We start from the raw sequence: 25,784 nt of genomic DNA, 5'->3' as shown, positions 1-25,784 counted from the left end.
CCCTGATGATCTTAATATTCTATATATGTTTAATGTTTAATAACTAAACAACTCAGTAAAACCTCTCTCAAATATAGAGAGATATTGGTTTATGATACATCTATTTACACTGCTTCAGAATAATATTGGTTTAAGTAGTAAAGGGGAAAAAATTAAAAAATAATAAAAAGAAACTTCTGCATAAATGGAACATTTGACTGCCACTTCCCATTCAAACATGCACTGAATTTGGAGTATTATTGAATGTATTGTTACAACTGTGATTTGCATTATTATTATTATAAACAAATAAAACTTTGGTGCAAAAAGTGCTATTTAATAATTAATAGCACTTTATAGGCAGAAGTCTGTTCAATGAACTAAATAAAGAAGAAAGTGGAAATAGATCTTTTACTGCAAATAGGTGATGGTTCTTTCTTCAGATCTAAACAATGAACCAAAAATCTCAATGTTAAAGGGGAAGTTGCAAGTGTTGAGAATTTTCAGGACATTTCAAATGTATTGTGGATGAGGGTGAATATTCTAACATATAAAGTGCTTGTCCACTTAATTTCTTGGATAAAAACATAATTTTTTTGGGGGGGAGGGAGTGGAAGGGAGGAATGTGTATGTCAGGAACACATTTCATTGTGATGCAGATATTTACAATTTCCACTGTATGTGCCTTTCCTATGCCACTTTCATATAAGTCAGTACTTCCAGGCACCTCACTCCAGTGTAAATCAAGACCCTCTCATCCACTGTATAAACATCAGAAGGTGATTGCTTCCAAATCAATCATTTGATATGAAAATAGCAAATGTTTATTCCTACACTAAAAGTTTTTTTTACTGCATACATACACATTAGTATTTCAAGTATTAAAATTGTTTTAACGATCGGTTACTTAGGGTTGTAGTGGCAATACTTTATTAATTTTTGTTCTGTTACTTTAACAATAATAGGAAAAAAAGCAATGGAAATACAGTATTTCCATTGCTTTTTCCCCATCAAGAATGAGTCAAGTTGTTTATTCAATTCAGTACACACACACACACACACACACACACACACACACAAATACTACAGAATATAGTAATGTAGAATAATAATAATAATAGTATACTAATACAGAATATATGCAATCAAAAATAAGATTCAGTAATGCATATATACTGTGTATACAGAAAAGGAAAAAAAAGTAAGTGGATGGATTTATTTTTTATGTCAATTTTATGTAAATAAAATTTATGACTATAAATTATAGCAACCTTATTTAATCTTATAGTAATCTTTTGGAGGACTTTCTGTTATGTAAAGTATACTGTGATAAAAAAAAAAGTAACTGTCCACTTCATAAAGGTGTCATTTAGAGAGTTTTTTTTTAATGCTATTTTGCTAATTTCAATAAGTTAACAAAATTTATTGTTAGATTATATTATAGATCAGCAGGATGGTTAAATTATTTTTCATCACAATATTTTCTTAGTATACTCAATCTAGTAGCAATTACAATCTAAAAATATTTCTAAAATTGTTTTCAACAGGACGGGTCTTGAAGTTCTAAAACAGGGACATCAAGCACACAATATAAAGAAACATGGGAGGCAGTCTTAAAACAAAATAAAACAACAAAAGATTTTTTTAAAAAAGCGATAATACTGTACTGTACACAGCATTCATTTTAATTCATCAATATTCTCAAATTATGGAAAATTTAACAAAAATAATAATTTAATGAAAAAACTAATTAAAATAATCACTGCATATATAAATCCACATCTAGTACTGTAATTAAACTTTCATTTTATCTTCTTTAATATTATCTAAATTTTGATGGAATATTACTTAAAATCTTGTAATGGACCTGATAAATCTGGTTGTTTGCTTGGCATCCCTGATCTAAAATATCATTTTTAAGCATGGATGAATGAATGAAAATCAACAGTATAAATTTACATTAAAAACTTCCAAAAGTCAACAGTATTATAGTTCTAACAGCAGAAATACCAAAAAATGTCACAAGGTATTAAATTATAGCAACAAATATTTTACTTTGCTAACTAATTCATGTCTTAATAGTTTGGTGATATTGGCTTTGGCGCTTTTCTGGTATGATTATGTGAAGCTATATACATATGTAATACATGAAAGAACAACTAACTGTCATGGCACACGCTTCCGATATTTACAAACATCAATCAAACTCACTGGTAAGATGTTACTTAAAGCAAAGTGGCAGTTTTAAGATTTTCTCTTATGATTGTGTCCATCACAACTTGAAAGACAACTTGAACATTACTTGTATCTGTGGCAGTGGTGAAATGAGGATAGATTACCTTTCCAGGATTTCTATTTTGTGCTTGAAACTTATGCTGTACAAATAGAGCACCACTGTCAACATCATAATCAGGACCTAAACATAAAAAAATACATCCAGTTACTAAATAAGTAAATAAAAACATATTAATTTAAAAATACACAATATATTTTGAAAGAATTAACTTGAGATAGTAGCAAAACTAATGTAAATAATGTTTCTGTGTGCATCACAATACTTAAAATTGGAATGAAAAGTACTAAAGAGATGGGAAATATAAAGCATTATGCTAGTAACAAAGGCTACTACTGTCAAAAGTGTGACATGCAGCAAATATGAACAATGTGGTTCAAGCAAACAAAATAATAAACCATTATAATTAATGATAACATTAAACCCTAAAACAATTAAACAGATGGCAAAAGAAAGAAAGATATAAAAAAACTAAAAAATAAGTTGGAATTACTCCAACAAAACCACCTTCAATAAAAAAAAAATCAGATGTGTTTAATTCTAGGTATTTTATACAGAATCACGCTGAATGCATCCAAAATTTTGCATACTTTCCAGAAATGGTATACTCTTACTGTTCTTAAATTCTGTATACTATTTATTATGGATATGATGTTTATTTGCTATTTCCTTTTTGCCTAATTAAACCTACCTACCTATTTGGCATCTCTAATTTTTTTAAATCACTTTTCAGTCATTAGGCTAGTTTTCAACAAAAATTAGTTTATTTATATTTTTGCCAATATAAGAGCCCATAATAATAGTTAATAATGCCTGTACAAAGTGCACAAAATGATAATTTTAATGAAACTTTGTTGCTAAGTTTCAAATTTATTTATATTCCAAATTTATTTTTATAGAAATAATACTAAGTATGAAATTAAATAAATTACTCTCTCTCGCTCTGTGGGATGCACCTGTGAGACAAAAAGAACGAAAATTTATTCCAAAAATCTTCCACATTCACTTCATCAACATTTGTGGTATTAACTCCAATACAAATAATGTCAACTACCACTAATAGACAATTAAACCTAATCATTATTTTAAAAATAACTGAAGTGGACCTGTGAAACAGGAATCATTAATTAACAGGATTGTGCTCTTCTGAATAGCATTGCACAATCTTAGAGAGGATTTCAGTGCACCACCTTCAAATGTGCGAGTAATATTTCATGGTTGGGCAGATTTGGGATTTGTATAGAGTAAAAGCAGTTGTAAAAGTGTGAGGCAGTAACTTGAATGGAACAGTACATTGATTTTTTTTTTTTTTTTTTTTTTTTTTTTTTTTTGGCAGCTGTGGAAGCTAAGACTGAGATGTGTTTGTGCCAGGAAATGTTGGAGGAGTAGGTCAGTACAAGAAGGCAAATCTGATTGTGATTGGATATCATTCCAAGCTGGTGGAAGGGATGTTGCAAGAGATCAGACAGGACTGAGTTTTAGTAGCAATGAAGTCTATAAGGTTGTGTTTGCTCCACTGAAATATAGCCATGAGACCAGAGTTCAGGACATTGGTCATGATGGTTCTTAAGGGTTCTAATAACTGGGAATCTATAAAGTTTGTCAAATGAAAAGGAGAAACAGAGTTTACTGTCATCAGCAAAACTATGGATAGAATTTGAAGTCTGGGAGAGCAGGTCATTTATATACAGGAGGAAGAGAGTGGGCAAAAGTACAGAACCTTGGAGTAATTTTGCATTGGTGGGGAAATCTGAGAAGAGGAAACAATCCATCATGACTCATAGTGAGCAACCAGTGGGAAAACTGGCAATCCAGTTGCAGAGGTCAAACCATAGAAAAGCAGTTTGTTAAGTAGGCACTTGTGCCACACCCAATGAAATGCTTTTGGAATGTCAAGCGACCATACATTAAACCATCTTCCTGAACATGTTTCAAATCCAACTGAAGACTTACACACTTAAGTAGAGGCTATGTACTATTCTGTATAATGTCCCATTTACACCATATAACTGAAGATTTTTGAAGAGCTTTTCTCTTGGCATATAAGATATACAGAAGGTATTAAACATTACAATCAATGATATAATTATGGAAGGGACTGAGATGATGGCTAATAGGTCTTCTGGAACAATCTTCAAAAAGAAATTTGTAGACCGGAAATTTTCATTTCTACAAAACTTAAATATAGATCCTTAAAAAGAAACAAGAAAACTGTATAACATATAATGATTTTACTAGAACAAATGCTTCAAAACTACATTTGACACATACATATTAGTAGCATTATGAATGTGCAAAATCTGAATTGGATGTGTGAAATGTCAATTCAGGTGAATTTATCAGACTAATTCACCTAGTGATAAACTGCTGAATGTGTTGTGAGCTAGCTTTTTGCACAAAAATCTGAAAAAGCAGTCAGCTACCCTTGCACAGTTTGTAATTGGATATGTAATTGTACTTGTGCACTATAATATTTTAATATATTAGGCTTAGTACTATGGGTGGGTTAATAATGGTCAGATAACCTGGAAATCCAGTGTACCCTACTAATCAGAGGCACTTCAGGCCTCTGATTAGTAGGGTGCACTGGGTGTTCATCTACACTTAAATACATTCACTAAAAATCCATGTTCATGGTGAAATTCAAGTCCCTGGGTTGTTGGTGTGAAAGTGGATATGCTAACCACTTGGGCAACCAAATCCTATCTAGACGGGGTATCTCCACAATTTAGAAATACTGCTGCACAATGAACTTTGGATACTTATTTACAAACAGATGGTTAGTTAGCTACCCCCCCCCCGAGTTCCTGACTTACATTATTGGGTATTGTCTTTTAACATAACAAGATTTAAAAGGCAAAATTAGAGACGCTGTAGTGCATGCAGGAAGACCTGGGTATAGTACGCCCACAGTTTGTAGATCTCTGCTTGGCGACTTGCCAAGAATAGTCGATTCATGCTGAAGGGGAGAATGAAATGAAGGATGTATAAATTGGTCACCAACATGCGAATCACGTGCTTTCTTGTCTGTCGCTGTACTAGTAGTAGTTTGATTTTTGTTGTTGCTTTTTTGCATTATTTTTTTATTATTACTTTGTATGATGGATCCAGTACAGTCAACAAGTTCTGCTGTTAAACCTTTCAGTAGCTCTTGCAAAAGAATATTGAATAATGTGCTGACATTCTGCGAAAAAGAATCGTTAAAAGGCAGTCTCCTTGTTCCACTTTCTCAAGTCATAAAAAGTGCAAAATTGCGGGTATATTGGGGTCGACTGTTAAAAGAATTCACAGGGAATCAAAAGGTGAAGGAAGGCAAAATTTAAATCTCCCAAAAAAAAAAAGCGCCAGAGAAAGAAAACCATCAAAAACATTGCTTTGAATGATTTTGATGTAGACATTATAAGAAGAACTATTCACGAATTTTACGTGGTCGAGAAAAGAGTGCCAACTGTTCTGAAATTGATTCCTGTGCTTAAAGAAAAAATTAATTTTCTTGGAAAAGAGAAACTTCAAGGAAAATACTTCATGAAATTGGATTTTGTTTTAAAAAAGTCCAGAATAAAAGGAAACATCATGGAGCGAAGCGACATTGTTTTATCTAGAAATCAGTATTTGAGAGCAATACGACGGAGGAGAAAAGACCAACTGTGTATCTAGATGAAACTTGGATTGATAGTAATTTAACATATGGAAAACGTTGATAATCTAAAGAAGAATGTGGAGTGCTACAAACCGGAAATGCCTCGTGGCACATAATAATTTTGTGTGCAGGTGGAGAAATGGGTTTTTTACCAAATTCAAACTTACTATACAAAGCCAATTCAATTACTGGAGATTATCATGGGCAAATGAATTCTACTATCTTCGAAAAGTGGGCAGAAGAAAAACTGATTCCAAACCTTCCTAAAAATGTTGTTAAGCCAATCCATAAGAAGCAAGTTCTTATGGATTGGCTCTCTGTAAATAACATTTCTGATTCCCCAGATATGCAAAAAATTGAATTGCTTAATTTGGTCAAAAGAAACTCACCCACAACTAAACCATTTAAATTCAACACAATGCTCAAAGAGCATGGATTTCTATTTTTGAGGCTACCACCATATCATTGTGATATTAGTGCTATTGAGTATGTTTGGGCAGAAATGAAAAATTTCATTCACCATCGCAATGTAACTGGGGATATTAATATGTCGAAACTTTTTAAGCTTTCAGAACAGGCAATTGAAAGTATTACAGTTCAAAACTGGAGAAAATGTTGCTCTCATGTCACCTCATTAGAAAATATGTATTGGGACAGAGACGGAATTATCGAAGAATTATGCGAACCTTTGGTGATCAGTTTAAGTGAAAGCGATGGCGATTCAAACACCGATTCAGGTGACTATAAAGATTAAAAGGATTTAATAATGGTATTTTTTTTTCAACCTTTTTTTTTTTTTTGCATAGTTTGTTAAAAGAGTCACAACAAGTCATAAATAATTAATCGGTTTAGGACATTAAAGTGTCTCAGTTCTCTCAACTGTGTTTAGAATATCTAAGTTCATTTGAAAAAATTTCTGTTTTTCTGTATAATTATTTTTATTTTATACAAAACTTATTTAAAAATAAATTTCATTAAATTTTTGTTTTATGCTATATCTTTTTTTAATTTTGTTAATACTCTATGTACATTTTTCCAACTGTTATACAAACAAAATAGTTACCACTTTAAAACTACAATGTTCGTAAAAGAAAAGCTAAATTTTCCGACCTGTAATAATAAACAAACTCATCCCAGAAGACGGATTGATTATCCTATTATCAGAATGGATTCTCCTTTTTGTGACATGTGCAGAAGTGTTGAAGGGTCTCGAATCTGTGAGCGTACTATAGCAGGCTGAATTGGATATATGTCAAGTTACACACAGAGCTCACAATGAACTTATCTCAAATAAAAACTTTATACTCAAAATTAATCATTCATGATATGTGTGACAGCTGCATCTTATTTTTTTAAAGAAACATTTACATTTAAAATTCTAGAATTCTTTAACATTACATGGTATAACTATATAACATTACAATAATTTTTTAGTAAAAAAAAAGTGACAATAACTGGCTCCACACACACACACATTGTTTATTTTATATAATACACCTTACGCCTGTTATTTCATATAACAATGTCACTTCACTGGTCAATCATTTAGAGTAAGATTTCCAGAGGCATTGTAAAAGTTGCATAACTTACATTATTAATTTAGAACTTTGCCAACTGCAACTCCAATAAAGTAATTATCTACAGATCAAATGATCACAATTTAGGAAACTTTAACCAATACAGGGGGATGGGGGTCTTCGAGTTACGTCTGAGATCCATTCCCATGCACCGACGTAAGGCGATTTTCGATGCAAGTCGGAATTACCATAGCCTAAGTTACTTACCTAACCTAAAACACCCTAAAGTCATACGTAATATATCAAGAAACAGAACTAGGCCATAGGAAAATGAAAGGGAGAACATAATTACTGTATAGTACAGAAAAATGACAAAAATGAAACTGTAATAAAAAAAAAACATAAAAATGAGAACAATCCCCAAAATGACAATTGAAACTGTACATTCTGTACAGGTGATTAAAAAAAACAAAAAACAAAAATGAAAACAATTCTTTACCTTTTATCCTGTGGTTAGCTTGCACACTAGAAGGGGCGTTGCAAGGAGGGAAAGACTGACTTAATCCTTTCATGTGTTCAAGGATGCGAACTTTATCCTCGATAGTAGTCCCGACTGTGGTACAACTTAAGTTCCATGTGCGGCCGATGTTCGTTGGCGTTTCTCCCTTTTTTCGCCCTTTTAATAATGTCTAATTTCACTTCTAATGTAATGACTTTCCTTTTCTTCGACACACTGCCATCGGAAGAATCTGCCTTACATTTGGGAGCCATATTGAAGGGTAAAAAGTCACAAAAAAACACAAACACAAAAGTGAGAGAGAAGGATGTAAACAAAGCACGTGGTACCCAAAGAGTGTATGCTGGGACCCAAGCAACACCACCTCTCCCCAACAAACGCCGCGTAACAGCGTATTCTTCTGCTGCACTCACAAACTAGTTCACCCGCAACGTTTGAATTTTATGTTGCACTGCTTCAAGTCGAAATTTATTTTTTAAATTATTTATGGGATTACTGCCGTAAAGTCGAAACGACACATGTCGAGGACCCCCTGTATACAACACATAAATATCAATTCCATTTATACTCAAGTCATATCTCTCGATAATCAAATGACTACAGTTGACCCTTGAAGAATGTGGGTTTGAACTGACCGGGTCCCACTTATATGTGTTTTTTAATAAATATATTGGAACATTTTTTGGAGATTTGCAACAATTAGGAAAAAACTCGCAGACAAACTGGATAGCTTGTCTGCGAGATAGAAATATTGAAAAAATTAAGAAAAAGTTAGGTATGTCATGAATGGATAAAATATATGTAGATACTAATCTATTTTATCATTTACTACCATAAAGTATACACATATCTATTATAAAAAGTTAAAATTTATCAAAACTTACAGACCGTACATGCAGTGGTGTAGCTAGAAATTTTGCCACCCCTCTCAATACACATCAAAAATACTACAAAAAGTCAAAATGATGTATAGGGAAATAAATTAAAACACTATGTTTATTTTTGAAGTAAAATTTTAATTTCAACATTCTAAAAGGTTATTTTTCTTGCTTTACTGTTAGCAAAATCGCCGATGACATTGCCGAAGTCTATTTCATAGTAATGTAGGTAATTCTTAATAAATTCTTAATGAACTGAGTTCTCGAGACGGTATTTTAGAATTAACTGCAAAAGTTCAAAGTGCTGCCCAGGGCAGACCCCCCCCCTCCAGCTACACCACTGCATACATGGCACCATTAGCAGTTGAGAGAAATGTAAACAAACAAAACGAAGAAGTAATGAATCATAATTGCATAAAATGAATTGTCATTAATTAGTTAAATTAATTAGCATAAAACAAACATTTTATAACTATTAATTATAACTATTTTTGATGTCAAATGTTAGTGATACATATAACATCACTGTTATACATATTATGTGTTTTGTATCACATATATGATACGTGTGTCATATATGTGTGATTTATATCTTATATTTCAGCTCTTTTTAGTGAAAATGGTAAATTAAATATGGAAACAGACAACAGAATCAACAAAGCCAGCGTGGTAGGAACTCAACTGAATAAATTTATACAGAGTAAGAGAGAAATTAGTCGAAACACTAAATTAGCTGCATACAAGATAGTGTTCAAACCAATTTTAACTTATGGATCTGAGAGCTGGGTTAGGAAAAAAATGCTTGACCAAAGACCACAGATACGAGAGTCCTGAGAAAGATTATGGGTGTGTGAACAGATGGCAATATCATATTAAAAATGAGGATATTAGGAAAGAACTTGACATTGTTAGCAGACCTGATCTTAGCTGGTCATTTAAACAGAATGTGAGAGGAAAGAATAGCAAAACAAGTGTTCTCTGCCAGGTTGGCAGGAAAAAGACCCAAAGGAAGACCAAGATATAGGTGGATTGATATGGTAAAACGTGCCTTAAAAGACAGAAATATAAGATATGATAATGTTGGAGTCTTGACAGATAACAGATTGATTTGGAGGAAAATTGTTGATAGGAAGTTAGTAATAATGTAAGTTCTTCATGTGGTACTATCATAATATCCTGCACACCCCTTGAGGGATACATGTCAGGAATTTGATGATGATGATCTTATATGATATGTGTTTTGTATCATATAAGACAATATTGATGTAGGTAATGACTGACATACAATTCATCTTGTAAACAGACAACGTAAACTTACGTTATCAATAAATACAGTACAGTACTGTAAATGTATTTTCACTTCCTTATGATTTTCTTTAATAACATTCTTTTCTCTAGCTTACTTTATTGTAAGAATATAGTATATAATACATACATACCATACAAAATATGTATTAATTGTTATTATTATTATTACGTGACACCTCCAAGGAGTCCAAAGACTCATCGAGGGAAGGCACCTGCTCTAGAGCTCTCCTCCACCACTCAATCCACCAATTACAGCAAACTGCAACTACCATCATCTTCTACACCAACGCCATCTATCTGCTACCACCACCACCACTAGCATTTTCACAGACAATCACAAATATCCATGCCCACAGCAGGATTCAAACCCACAGCCTTTTGGCTGGAGAGCGGATATGCTAACCACTTGGCCAACCAGGCCAGCAAAAAGTTCCTCAAGTTAGTGACTAGAATCGAACTAATGACACTCGCTCTTCGAGCAGTTTAGCTCTGAGGAGTACAAACACCACTCACTGAGCTACACAGGCTCTACGAATATAAAGAAATACTCTTCCATGCCGAGAATCGAACCGAGATTTCCTGGGTGATCCTAGCCACTGGACCACATGGGACTGTTAATGTGGTCTAGTTTAACTGACTGTTTATGTTATCTGTCAGGCTTCTGGTCAGCAGTAGCCTATTAGTAGTTAAGATTTGGGGGAGTCAAAAGTTATATGCGGATTTTTGCACAACACAAGGAGGGGGATCAGCGCCCCTAATCCCCCACATTGTTCAAGGTTCAACTGTATATTCATTATGGAGAGGTACTAATGGTATGGTGATATAACCATGTAAAAGAACAAACTGCCATTTATAACATCTCTTATCCACAATAACTGATTAAAATACAATGTACAAAATAAGGATTTTTAGTTCAAAAACAGCAACAAAAAATACACAACTTACCATCATAATCTGTTAAGTAATAGCGAAGATGGCGACCAGAGTACAAAATTTTTTCTCTGAACAAATCCAACTTGTTTAAAAATAGAATCTAAAAATAAAAAATAAAATAAAAACATAAAACATTCCACAACTGGATGAACATACACTAACTGACCAGGTAATTAGAAATACCTACCTAATAGCAAGTTCGACCACTGTCGTTGCATCAAGACCACTTCAGGATGGTCTTGATGCAACGGGACTGACTCCATGAATTCCTGAAACATTCCACAAGTATCCTATCCCAAAAAGACTTGATAATTTCTTTCCATCGGATTTTGAACTAAAAGTGGTGGATCTCCTTTTCATGAACACCTTATTCCACCACATTTCAAAGATGCTCAATAGGAATCAGATCTAGTGGCTGAGTATACCAATTCAATAACATAAATATCACTACTATATTCCTATAACTGTTTCTGATCAGCACATGAGGTAAATAATTAAATAATAAGGTGTATAGGTGTATCTGAGTTCAGTTAGGACCACACTACTCAAATGTGGACTCACTGAATATTGTGCTAATGTCACCCCCCCCCTCCCCTTATTCTTTTGCCTGCATAAAATAGAAGGAATCAAGATTCATCACTTCACATAACCATTTTCCAGCCCTTTGATGTCATGTTGAACATTCTTTTGTTCACCATAGTTGTAGATGCTTGTTTTTATTGGATAGGTGTGGTATCTTCAATAATCAATTGTTGTTACACTTCATCTGAAGCACAGTGAATTTAGATACCTTACATCACAATAAATATTATAATTTTGCAATCCTAGCAAGGTAATATTTTCAGAGATAACCTTACTGACCTATCTGGCTCTCTCAATTTCATCTGGTCTGAAGTCACTCAGGTCACATCTCTAAACATTTACAGTCCTATCTCACCTGCTTTGGCTAATTATTTTATGGAACATTTAAAAAATCAACTCTTCAATATCGTTTTCCCTCAAAATTGTATTTGGCTTAATTTTATTGATAAAGTCTTCAGTCTGGACCGGCTCAGAAAAAAGAATTACATCTGGATAGAATAACCTCCTTGTACTCCTGTATCAAGTTCACTATTGAATTTGAATCCAACAACAGTCTTTCCTTTTTGGATACTTTAATAATCTGTAACTCTACAGGTCGTGTCAAATTCTCTTTTTTGCAGAAATCCTTCTTTTACTCTCAGATACATCTGCTCATCCTCATACCATCATTCATCACAGAATGATAGGTGTTATCAAAAGTCTTGTCCACAGAGCTCATGCAATCTTCTCTTCTAATTCCCTTCTGTTAAAGGAATTAAATAAAATACAATCTGGAGACTAATGGTTACAAAAAACTACTATCAAAAAATTGACACATCATCTTTCAGCAAGACTACAACCTAATGTGAAAAGGATTTCCATAAAAAGGAAACATGTGAACAAATAGCAGGGATTCTTTGCAAGTACAATCTACACACTTCCTTCAAACCATCTCAGAAGTTGTCTTCTTTTCTACCATCCACAAAGGACAAATTACTTCCTTTTTCCTTATCAGGTGTCTTTTAAGTGTTCATGTAATCTTTGTTACTTTTGAGAGATGAGCCACTTGAATGTGATTAGAATCCAAGAACATCAGGACTATATTGCACTTTTAGAATCTGACAAGTCTGGCCTAACTTCCCATGCTATTAACACTAGACACTGAGTTCTTTGAAACAGACCTAGATTCTTCATTCCAACCGATTCAAATTTGATTATCTTTTTTTTTTTTTTTTTTTGAAACACTACAACATCACCTGAACTATAACTGCTCTGGATGTATACCGATTTCAGAGTTTTAGGAAGTAATTAGTATTAATTATTCATAATTTTTTAAAAATAATATTTATTATATAATTTAATTTCAGGAGCAGAGCTATTCCTTTGGTTTCTTTGAACTCAGCTGTGATGAGACACATGTTATATGACATGCACGGTGAGCCCATTAGGTAATGAAACAATTATCACATCAAAACCAAGAACTATATTTGAAAGTGTCAATTACACAGATTCAAAATAATCTCCCTCTAACTCCACACAATGTTGACATCTATTATACAGCATTCGAAGGCATGGTGGAAGTCCTGAATGGGAAAGTCCTTCAGTCTCTGGGTCACACCACATTGGATGTCTTCAATGTTGCTGAAGTGCTCCTGCTTTCAAGGTACACTTCATCTTTGGGAAGAGGAAAAAGTTTGCGGAAGCCAAATCTCATGAATGGGAGAGGGAAGGGAGATGTTAGTCACATAGATCAACTTCAAAGCCAGAAACTGCTTCAGTGCATAGTGCATATTGTCATGCAACCAAAGCCAACTGCTGTTGGGGAGCAGTTCTTTCCTGACACATTGCATGTGAGCATATAGGTGTTGCATTACTCCTAAATAATACTGACTGTTCACTGTGGTGCTCCCAGTAATCAATTTGCAGTGGATAATTCCAGGAGTGTCTTAACATTTGATTTTTGCAACCTGACTTTCTTCTGCCTGGGAGAAGATGTTCCACACCAATCCATGCTCTTGCTTTTCATTTCCAGATCGAATAAAAACACCAACTTTCATCACCAGTGACGATTCTTTGTAATGTATCACAACCTTGATCAACTGCATGGATGAAATTTTGACAACATGCAACCTGCACTCTCTGTTCGTGTGTCAATGTGTGGCACAAACCTCAAATAAATCTTCTTCTTATGCAAATGTCATTTTAAGATTAATCTGGCTATTTCCCTATCGACACTAAGCTGCACAGCAAGTGTCGTTAGGGAAATAGCCTAGCTGCACAGCCTAGTCATTATTCACCTGTCATGGGCAACAATTTCCCTAGTTTTCACCACATTTTCATTTGTCCATGAAGAAACTGGTTGACCACAGCAAGGCTCATCCTCCAAGGACTCCCTCCCTCTTTAAATGCTGACAACCAGCGGAACACATGTGCATAGCTCAGACAGTCATCACCATAAACTTTTTTTAGGTCTTGGTACACTTCTGTAGCAGTTTTTCCTAATTTACAGTAAAATTTTTTATCATAGCTCTTTGCTCCATGATGCAACTTCTGACATGCTCCATGCACACACTCCTACTTCAATGGTTGCCACATAAAAACTGCTGCTGCATCACCCAACCCAAAAGTTGCACCTGCAATTACAACATATTCTAGTTGTCAAAACACACATGTTACTTTTATTCCAAGGGCTGTCCTGCAGTGGGGGGGGTGGGGGGGGGGGGGGGTGGGGGGGGGGGGGGGTGGGGGGGGGGGGGGGTGGGGGGGGGGGGGGGTGGGGGGGGGGGGGGGTGGGGGGGGGGGGGGGTGGGGGGGGGGGGGGGTGGGGGGGGGGGGGGGTGGGGGGGGGGGGGGGTGGGGGGGGGGGGGGGTGGGGGGGGGGGGGGGTGGGGGGGGGGGGGGGTGGGGGGGGGGGGGGGTGGGGGGGGGGGGGGGTGGGGGGGGGGGGGGGTGGGGGGGGGGGGGGGTGGGGGGGGGGGGGGGTGGGGGGGGGGGGGGGTGGGGGGGGGGGGGGGTGGGGGGGGGGGGGGGTGGGGGGGGGGGGGGGTGGGGGGGGGGGGGGGTGGGGGGGGGGGGGGGTGGGGGGGGGGGGGGGTGGGGGGGGGGGGGGGTGGGGGGGGGGGGGGGTGGGGGGGGGGGGGGGTGGGGGGGGGGGGGGGTGGGGGGGGGGGGGGGTGGGGGGGGGGGGGGGTGGGGGGGGGGAAAACAAAAAGACAACAAAGATTAATAACAGCAGAAATGAAGTTTATGAGAAAAACTGCAAAGTATACTAATTTTGATCACTAAAGAAATGAAGAGATTATGAAAGAATTAAATCAAGAATCAGTAATAAAAAAAATTAAAAAATATAAACATAAATGGATGGAACACGTTCAAAGAATGAAAATAGAAAGATTGTCGAAACAAGCCTTAAAGTACAAGCCATTAGGAAAAAGAAAACCAGGATGTCCTCTTAAACGATGACCTCTAAGGCTGGAACAGGCCACGCTAGGCCTAAATCCTTGATATGCATGATGATGATGATGATGATGATAAAATGTATATAATGTTCAACACATATGTTTATTGGAAATAGCATTTTAATGTGATACATTCATTTTTTTTTTTTTTTTTGAATCAACAGTTTTTTGGATATCCACTGGTAAATTGGAAGTTGCTGTTACCAATGTCTCAAATTTGCATCAGTGAAATTTGCACGTAATGGCGAGTTGTTTAATTTCATGAGAGAGAATGTTTATTCCAGTAAGTACATAATATTCATATTTTTGTGACTTGAACATAAGATGTGGCAAAGACAATGGCAACAGGAATACCCATACTAATATATTATTGGATCAATTTCATGCAGGTTGTCCCTGGTATGAAGTTGAGAAACTGACCAATCAAATGTTAGTATTTGTTTAGTGCACACACTAGAGTTGATTTCCATTAAGATGTAGGGAATGTAAAAAAAAAACTCTCCTCCTTAAGAAAAATATTTGTTTACATCAACAATAACACTATATGAAACTAGTGGAAAGTCAGCGCTACTGGAACAAATACTGAGACACATTGCCACTCAACATCACCAGACTTCAAGATTGGTACTATCAAGATAATAAGTCTGAATAGCAAAGAAATGGAGCTAGCTGAAGAATTAGATAAGTACGAGATCAACATAATAGGGATGACTGAAACAAAAAAAGACAAAAACTGGTGAGATCTTTCTGAGCAATAAATACAAAATGTTATATTCAGGCAATGACAATCAAGGAAAAGAAGGAGTAGCCATTGTATTCAACACTAAATATGAGGCTAATCTTCTTGAATGGCAGGCACCATCAAGTAGAGTGAAGTGGGCAAATATGAAAATGGGGAACTGGACAATGAGACTTATTTGTACCTATGGTCCCACAGAAGGTTCTACTAAGATAGAAGTGAAGGAATTTCTTGAGGCTTTAGAGAAAGCAACTGACAAAATGAAAAGTTGGTCTTTGTTGGGGATCTAAATAGCAGAGTAGGAATGATTTTCAGACATATTTTGGGAAAATTTGGAGAAAAGAGCAAAGCTAATAATAACGGCATATACCTGTTGGATTTCTGCTCAGGACATGGAACGGTTATTACTAACACAATGTTCCAACATAAAATGTGCGCATATTCACATGGAGAGAAGAAACAATGAATAAGAAAAGTCTAATTGACTATGTTATTGTCGATTGTCATGTTTTCTCCCTGGATACCAGAGCATACAGAGGATTTGAAATTGGAAGTGATCATCATTTAATCTTGAGCAGGATAAAACTGAATTTCATATTGAAAAGAGGAACATGTAAGAAAGTTTTAAAGCGAATAGAAGTTGAGCAGCTTTCAGATGGGAACTGTAGACTAAAATACACAAACATTATTGAAGAAAAAGATGAAAGAGTTTGACAACAGGAACCAAACTTTGGAGATTCAGTGGCAAGCCCTGAAGAAAACATTGACTGATTCAGCCAGAGAGAGGCATGTGATGAGGTTGTTTGCAAGGATAGAAAAACTTCCTGTGTCCACCATGGATCAGAACTCCATGGTGGACACAGGAAGTTAATAGAGGCAGTGAAGGAAAAGAAGAAAGTATAACAAAAGTTCCTAGAAAATAAGTCGGCTTGTGCTCTTAGAGAATACAGAGACAAATGTAAGCTAAACAAAAGTCATGTGAAGACCTTGGTAAGAACATAGAAAATAAATATCAAGAAGGTAGCAAAATATTCTGGAGGTTGTTGAAGCTCAGAAATGGAGGAAAGAGTGGTGAAAGAATTAGAGATGATAGAGGTGATGTTGCGTCGCTTTCTTTCTGTTATTACTATTCTTTTGTCTTTGTGTCTGATCTCCGTTATACTCTTAATCGGGTATCACGAGGCACCTCTGAGGGATAATGGAATTTCCTCATGATCGAGGCAACACCAGAGTATCAGAGTGTCTGAGATTTACCTCTCGTAAAACGCCAAGAAAATTTATTTGTTTCGCTGCACCACTTAGCACTATTAGATTAGTAATATTAACAATGAAGGGTACTCAGGACAGTACTTAAATGATGCCTAGCAACTCTGCCGAAGTGGCCAAACTTTACCTTTTTCTAATATCCCGCATAGGTTTGTAATATTTTATAAGAGGTGCAACGGATTCCAGAAATTACAGAAAGTCTTTGTTAGAATCAAAAGCAAGGTTTATTATATATCAAAAGTTGGTACACTCAATATCATTAGTTTAAATCCCATCTTAAGGGAGTTCCAGACAGAGTTTAAAATATTCAAATACTACTAATATACTTATAACAGATTATGCAGTAGCTTTCTAAAGCAAGAATTATATTAACACTCTCAAATGCATTAGTCATGTATTATTATCACAGTCTTTCTAAAACTCAGTAGTTCTGTCAGACTACACAAGATAACATTCATATCTTTCACAATCTCTTTATAATTTATCAATTCAATTCCTTACTCTAAACATATTCGTAGCTTCTTTCAACATATTAATGAACTTCACAGCGATAGACAGTAAGATTAAATGCAACCCTCTCTAACCAATAGCAATACAATCTTATTCTATATCATTAATGTTCCTTTTCCTTAACTTATCAACGTGGCACAAATCTCTCATTCATATTCAGTGAAACACAAATAAAGTCTACTTATCTTCCCCTTTGGTTCTATATTGCATCATTGGTCTACAGGAAACTCGCCTTCTGTGGACTGCCAGGCTTGTTTCTTCCGGGGAGAATACGGCCCCACCGCAAGAGACGAACACACTAGGAGACCCAGGAACAAAAAGCCCTCTTTTCTTCTCGGTGTTTCTCGCACTTTTCGATGTCCAGCCAACACTCACGTGATCTTACGTCACAGCGTCCAGCCTTTCCCCCGCTATTGCATGTGCGCTGACGTCATGCTGTTTGCTTGGGGTGAGCTGCTCCCTCACATCACGGCTCCGTGACCTTTGGACTTCGCTCCCCCCCCCAACTGTTGAATTTGTGCTTACATTATATAATTCTTTTATACATGTTATTTTATAATGCTCTGCTAATGTTTTACACTTTCAATATTAATTTAACCTCATTCATGAATGGCACAAAATACATACTTATTTAACCTCTCATAACAAAACATGTTTGATATATATATATACATAGCAGTTATTTTATACTTGGAGGCAATTTAGTGTATTTATCTCCCTTTTTTGTTTGGAAATGCATGTTAGATTGTGATAAGATAGGAGTTCCTAAAATTCCACTCTATCACAATCCAACAGTGACATGAAAAATGGTAAAAAAGATATCCTTGAAAAAAAATAAATAAATAAAATAAAGTATGGAGTAATTACTTTGAAAAATTGTTAAATGAAACAAGCAGTGATATCATAGTGATAAAAAACACTCAACAGGCAGGCAGGCAGTCAGGAAAACATATCTATACTTGAAGTAGAAAAAGCCTTCCAAGGCCAGAAATGTAGAAAGGCAGTAGGATAGATGATATTCGACCACAAATCCTCAAGTATAGAGGTCTTACAGTGGCTGCATAGTTGAGAAGGCTTGGAAAGAGGGACTAATTCAAGATGATTGGAGAAGAGATCTCATAGTACCCATATACAAAAAAGGAAATAAAACTGAATGTGAATATTACGGATGTATTTCTCAACTGGTTCCTGGTAAGATTTACGTAAGTATACTTGAGAAACAGTTGAGAAGGATTGTGGAAGAAAAAGCATGGTGAAGGAACAGGCTAGATTCAGGCCAAATACAGGATGTCAGGATCAGATTTTCACTTTATGACAAATAGTTGAGAAATCATGGGAATATAACAAACATCTGTATTTAAGTTTTGTAGATCTGGAAAAGGCATATGACAAGGTGCCAAGAGAGAGAAGCTATTCAGAATGCTACAGTTATATGATGTCAATGGGGCATTATATCAAGCAATACTTAGTCTTGATTTGAGTTGTAAGTCAGCAGTTAGAATTGAAGGAAGTATAGGAAGATGGTTTAATGTTAAATCTGGTGTGATTTAACAATTATCTACATTATCCCCTCTGTTATTCATTATCTCTGTGGATCACATTATGAATAAAAGTGGTATTAAACCTGATATCCAAATTGGCGATGTTAATCTCAGCTCTTTGCTTTATGCGGATGATGTTATACTTCTAAATAAATCTGCTACAAGTCTGCAAGATTCTCTGACTAAATTGAATTGTTGTAATAGATGTGGTATGAAGGTCAGCAATAACAAGACAATAAAAATAGGCAGAAGCATTGAAAATATCAACTGCATTGTGAATAAAGAACTATAGAACCAGAAAACATTTCAGCTACTTAGGCATGATTTTTAGTGAAGATGGTAAATTAAACATCGAAACAGACAATAGAATCAACAAAGCTGGTATGGTAGGAAGTCAACTGAATACATTAATATGGAATAAGAAAGAAATTAGTCAAAACACTAAATTAGCTGTATACAAAACAGTGTTCAAACCAATTTTAACTTATGGATCTGAGAGCTGGATAAGAAGTAAAACAATTAACCAAAGACTGGAGACAGCAGATATGAGAGTCCTGAGAAAGATTAGGGGTGTGAACAGATGCATCAATGACAATATCATATTAAAAACGAGGATATTAGGAAAGAACTTAACATTGTTAGCATCCGAGAATGTGTTAACAGAGCTAATCTCAGGTGGTATGGTCACTTAAACAGAATAAGACAGGAAAGATTAGCAAAATAAGGGTTCTCTGCCAGGTTGGCAGGAAAAAGACCCAGAGGAAGACCAAGATATAGGTGGTTTGATACGGTAAAAAGTGCCTTAAAAAGTAGAAATATAAGATCTGATAATACTGGAGTCTTGACAGTTGTTAATTTCCAAATAATAAATTGATTTGGAGGAAAATTGTAGATAGGAAGTTAGTAATGGTGAAAAATTTTTCATGTAGTACTATCATATCCTGTACACCGCTTGAGGGTACATGTCAGGAATTTGATGATGCTGATGATGAATCTACTAATTTTTTTAAAATCATTTAATATTGTACGAATATTGTTTTTATATTTCTGTTTATTCAATTTACACTTAGGGGCGCATGTTGTGTAGACGATGAATCTACTGATTTTTCAAAAATCATTTAATATTACGAATATTGTTTTTATATTTCTGATTATTCAATTTACACTTAGGGCCACATGTTGTGCACTCCTGGTGTAGATGATGGCAGCGATGATGTGTGAAGATGACAATGCAGTTTTGTGTAGTTGGTAAAGATAGAGAATTGTAAAACATCTTGATGGGTGCTTGTAGGTGTTATGTAGTAATAATAAATAAAATATTAAAAAAATATTGAAATCACATTATAAAATAAGGAAGTTGTTAGATCCTGAATGGAGAACTTAACAAGCAAATTCTTTATTCAGGATTTAACATACTAAATATTACTATTTAAGGAGATACCTGCACATCAGCACATAATTATGAAAATTTCCTTGTGCCATGTGAAAATATGTATTCTACATGTGCTATATACTGAAGTTTATTCCTGTATAACTGAATTCAGATGCAGAGAATTTTGTGTTAGAATAGTGAGAATTATGTAAGGGAATTGTTAAATTATTTGTAAATCCCATTAAGCTGTCTAGTACATCACGAAATTTCCAAACAGATAATAAGTAGTAATCTAAAATAATCTTATGTAATCCGTATGAGTCAAGCATAGCACCAGAAACTGTACCTACGCAGAAAGTGACTTCAGAACGACTACCTGGAATACGGTAACCTAACAGATGAGGGAGAGTGTGGGATCACCCAAGGGGCATGAACTGTGAGGTTCTTGTGGTAAAAGACAGATCGAATAGAGGGCTCACAAAAGGGTGAATAAAGAACAATGCGTGCCATATTACAGGGCTTTTTCATTCTTCGGTTCCTGAATTCCAGTTTTGGGAGGTTTGGCGATTGATTTGTGAGAGAGCGGTAGGTCGATTACAACGATGTCGGACGAACAAGGCCTATTCTTCAGATTGCTTGAGGATTTCTAAGCGAAGCTGATCATGATATGACGGCCTATGGAGAATCGAGCCTTCGAAAAAGGTCCCATCGAAGAGAACGGAGGAAGTTTCCTGAGGAGCACTAGAAAACATGCCAAACTTCGGAAGTATTCAGGTACAGCGTAGTGAATCGCTAGGTGCAGAGACTGTCAAAAACTATACAGGTACGTAATAAGATCTACATGTGATAGCGTCATGACAATCAGAAAGGATCTGGTTATGTAAAGAATTTCATTCTATGTTAAGACAGATTTGAAGAAAGAGAATTTTATGTGTACTGTAAGCTAAGGACATTTTTCTAGAGAACTTTTAAGTGAGTATTTGATTGAATCAGTTTAACCCAGTGGAACAAAGAAGAATTGTTAATAGGCAGTATTTTGATTGAGAATGACTAGGCTTGACTAATGAAATTTAGAATTAAGGTAGCTGATAACTTGTGAAAGGAATTATAACCTAGTAGTGGTATGCTTACAATTAATCTTATCTTTTCTTAATTGATAAATTTAGCTTACTCAACTTCATTGATGTGATTTAGTACGACCCTTGACTTAATGTGAGTTTTGTTCTATTGAATATTTGAATTTTCTTAACTGTAAATGTTTTGTGCTTTTCCAATAAATATGTTTTGTACCTTATACCTGAGTTTATGCCTGATTACGAATTCAAATCACCACTAATGAAATTAGAACCTATTGGCGGGAAGGAATTTAGATATTGTAGTTTAAGTGAGATTCAGGTCACGACTGCTAACTGAATCTGCTCGGCACTAGCGTAAGATTAATTATTGTGTGTATCCCTTTTGAATTTAGAATTGTTTCCCTGAACAAGAGTCTCTTCTGTTATAGGATATTGACTGGCGTAGCATAAAAATAAATTTTGCCAGTATGCGAAAAGGAAATAGTACTGAATTAATATTTAAGAGGCACAACAGTAGATTAGATAGCGGGCTAATTAGAGATAGAATAAAGTAAAATATAAAGAAAGTCATGACATAACAAAGTATTATGTGAACAAATATCAAATGTATCATGTAGTGCAGCCAACCTGCATTTAATGATTGGTAATGTGTATATCAATATTTTAATATATATTATCAAACAAAATACTTCATATTGTAAAATAATGAATTTACAAGTGCTTTCAAATTCTCTTTGTTAATTATTCTTCTGTGCTAATTCATGTTCTGATGTTTCCGAGGGGTTTCGAAGTTTGGCTGTCAGTCACTTTTAGCAGCACCACTTTGATAATGTAAAATGAACAAATCATGTGTTTTATTAACTAACTCAAAGTTAGTTTAAACTTTAAAACCAATACTTCTCTACTGCAGCATTTAGTCAACACACACTAAAAATATGCAAAGTAGCAACATTAAAATCAAGTCATTTAGATAATAAGTGTATGTGTGTGTATAAAGTGAATTATCACTGTATAAGATATATTTTATACAGAGAGCCTGCGTAGCTCAGTGGATGTGGCGTTTGCACACCGCGGTGCTTAACCGCATGAAGGAAGATTTCTTGGTTTCGAATCTAGTTGGCAACTAGAAGAAAATTTTCTAAGCCTTTTTTCAACCAGTTCCCGAGTTAGTCAATCTCTGGCACAGGCATGCGGGTTTTTTCTCTCATAAATCTTGGGTTTTTCGTCCCGTAAACTCAAAAAAATCGACCGTAGAACCCCCATTATTTCAGCCATTAAATACGAGTGTTAAGGTTAGTGACCACGAGATGACGGCAATTGTTGAGCCACCTCTCTTCACTGCATGCCGCCTAATTAGTGATAGCCTATCTCTGATTGGGTACCAGTGGAGATGAACTGCCCACTCAGTGTCCAAAAGTTAGATACGGCTAAATGACTTGCCTACTCCCTATATACAGGAATAAAAAGGCATCAGCTGATTTTTTTTTAAATATATTTTAATAACGAAGTTTATTTTGAAATATTCAGCTTACAGATAACTATCAAATGTGAGAATGGTTGATTGTTTATTTAGATTTACAGCTGAAGCATATAAGATTATGAAAACAGTGTTTCATAGCCTTATGAAAGGCTATGAAACACTTTTTTCTCCGGGCCTATTTGCCTGTTTTCCAGGATGAGAAATCTGAATTTCCAGGAGGAAAAACCCTGGCACTTTTTGTATAAAATTGGCTAAATTGATCTTCAAATCTTAAGGGGGGGGATGAAAAGCTAAGCCCGAGTTGTCTTCTCTGTTGTGAGCAGCATCTCCAAGATCATCTGTAAATCCCAGGATATTTGTAAGCCCGAGGTAAAGAATAGAGACTGTCTCTGTAGTAAATATCAGGATTAAGCTGTGGAGTGGATTAGAGAAAAACATCATCATCATCATCATCAAATTCCTGACATGTACCCTCAAGGGGTGTGCCAAATATGATAGTAGAGTGGTATCTCACTAATCTGAACAAATAAAAACCACGCTCGTTCAGATTAGCAAATTTTCCCCCAAGAGGCAACAATAACTAGCATTTAAGACAAAAATAATCAGATTCTAATGGTACATCAATTTAATTCTGTAAATAAATGAATTAACTGATAGAAAAAATGCTACTGTACTGTAATATAAAAATTAAAAAATAATACAGTACACAAGTTTATTTTAGTAAAAAATTTAGTTTGTATGTACCTGTATTGTTGAGGATTCTGATTTAATAAAATTGCATAGTTCACTACATGATTTAATTTGCGTAAAAAACATCACTTTCTTGTACACAACACACACAAAAAAATTTTTTTTTATTTCTTTGTAAGAAAAAGTCACCGATTTTCTTTTGCTTCTTGGAAGCTACACTTTTTTTTTCGAATGCTTCTTCTCGGAGCTGCATTAGCAATAAAATTTTGGAATGGCATATCATTCTGCTTAGCCCATTCTATACACATATTAAAACTGTCAACTGCTTCTTCGTGTTTTACTTTTTTTTTTTTCTTTAAATTCATTATCGTCATCATCGTCTGCTAATTCATTCTGTAGCGTCATATTTATAATTTAAGCATCTGATTTGATTTCGAATTCACTTTTGGTTCTGCCTGTAATCCATTCCGTAACATCTGTTTGTAAAATTTCAACATTTGGATTTATATTTTTAACTAAATTATGCCAGTTTTGAATTTCCATTTTTTGTGTATTACCGTAGTCATCTTTATAAATTCTAGAGGGCTACAGTTTTTTCCATGACACTCGACAGACGTGATTCATGCGACAATACAGTACATACTGTGCAGTATAAAAAAGCAAACGTGAACACACAATAAATCAAAATAGGCCAACAGTGTAACCATACAATTGACAGTATGAAAAATATATATACTGTACTGTAATAATAATAAAATAAATAATAATAGTTAAAATAATAATTATTAAATAAAAATAATAGCACACAAAATAATAATACATAATAAATAAAACTTTTCTTTCTTTCAAACCGCAGTTCGGATTACTGGAGGGTTCGGACTAAAGAGGTTCGGATTAGTGAGATGCTACTGTACTACATTAAAAATTTACATCATTACTAACTTCCTATCTACAATTTTCCTCCAAATCCGTCTATTACTTGTCAAGACTCCAATATTATCATTATCAGATCTATAATTCTATCATCTAAGGCATATTGTACCGTATCAATCCACCTATATCTTGGTCTTCCTCTGGGTCGTTTTCCTGCCAACCTGGGAGAGAACACTTGTTTTGCTAATCTTTCCTCGCTCATTCTGTTTAAGTGACCATACCACCTGAGATTAGTTTTGCTAACACATTCCTGGATACTGACAATGTCAAGTTCTTTCCTAATATCCTCATTTTTAATATGATATTGCCATTGATGACATCTGTTCACGCCTATAATCTTTCTCAGGACTCTCATATCTGCGGTCTCTAGTCTATGGTCAAGTGTTTTACTTATAACCAAGCTCTCAGATCCATAAGTTAAAACTGGTTTGAATACTGTCTTGTATACAGCTAATTTAGTATTCCGACTAATTTCTCTCTTATTCCATATGAATTTATTCAATTGACTTCCTACCATACCAGCTTTGTTGATTCTGTTGTCTATTTCCATATTTAATTTACCATCTTCAGTAAAAATCGTGCCTAAGTAGCTGAAATGTTTTACTTGTTCCACAAGTTCCCCATGTTTAATACCACTTTCCTTCATAATGTGATCCATATAGATAATGAATAACAGAGGAGATAACCTTGTTTCACACCAGATTTAACATTAAACCATCTTCCTGTACATCCTTCAATTCTAACTGCCAAATTATAACTCAAATACAGACTAAGTATTGCATGATATAATGCCCCATTGACACCATATAACTGAAGCGTATTGAATAGCTTCTCTATTGGCACCTTGTCATATGCCTTTTCCAGATCGGCAAAACTTAAATACAGATCTTTGTTATATTCCCATGCTTTCTTGACTATTTGTTGTAAAGTGAAGATCTGATGTTGACGGCCTCTATTTGGCCTGAATCCAGCTTGTTCTTCACCAAGCTTTTCTTCCACAATTCATGTCAACCGTTTCTCAAGTATACTTGCATAGATCTTGCCAGGAACACTCAGTAGGGAAATACCTCTGTAATTCTCACATTCAGTTTTA

The 25,784-nt window shown here is 35.2% G+C and overlaps 1 protein-coding gene across 1 annotated transcript in view; it reads right to left on the bottom strand.

Annotated features, from left to right (window-relative positions):
- Nucleotides 1–1,579: 1,579 nt before the first annotated feature.
- LOC150108100 (guanine nucleotide-binding protein G(o) subunit alpha-like) overlaps nucleotides 1,580–25,784 on the bottom strand; it is a 103,327-nt gene continuing 79,122 nt past the window's right edge. The window contains exons 7-8 of the mRNA XM_090416239.1: nucleotides 11,078–11,165; nucleotides 1,580–2,395 (exon numbers count right to left, since the gene is read on the bottom strand). Coding sequence (XP_090272365.1) covers nucleotides 2,205–2,395; nucleotides 11,078–11,165 — 279 coding nt within the window. The 3' untranslated portion in view covers nucleotides 1,580–2,204. The remainder of the gene's footprint in view (nucleotides 2,396–11,077; nucleotides 11,166–25,784) is intronic.

Source organism: Typopeltis vanoorti, chromosome 3, assembly GCF_054136105.1.
Source record: "Typopeltis vanoorti isolate ZY-2024b chromosome 3, IOZ_Tvanoo_1.0, whole genome shotgun sequence".
In the NCBI taxonomy this organism is placed as follows: Eukaryota; Metazoa; Arthropoda; class Arachnida; order Uropygi; family Thelyphonidae; genus Typopeltis; species Typopeltis vanoorti.
The sequence above is the reverse complement of the archived record's forward strand: the minus strand, read 5'-3'. Positions and strand labels throughout refer to the sequence as shown.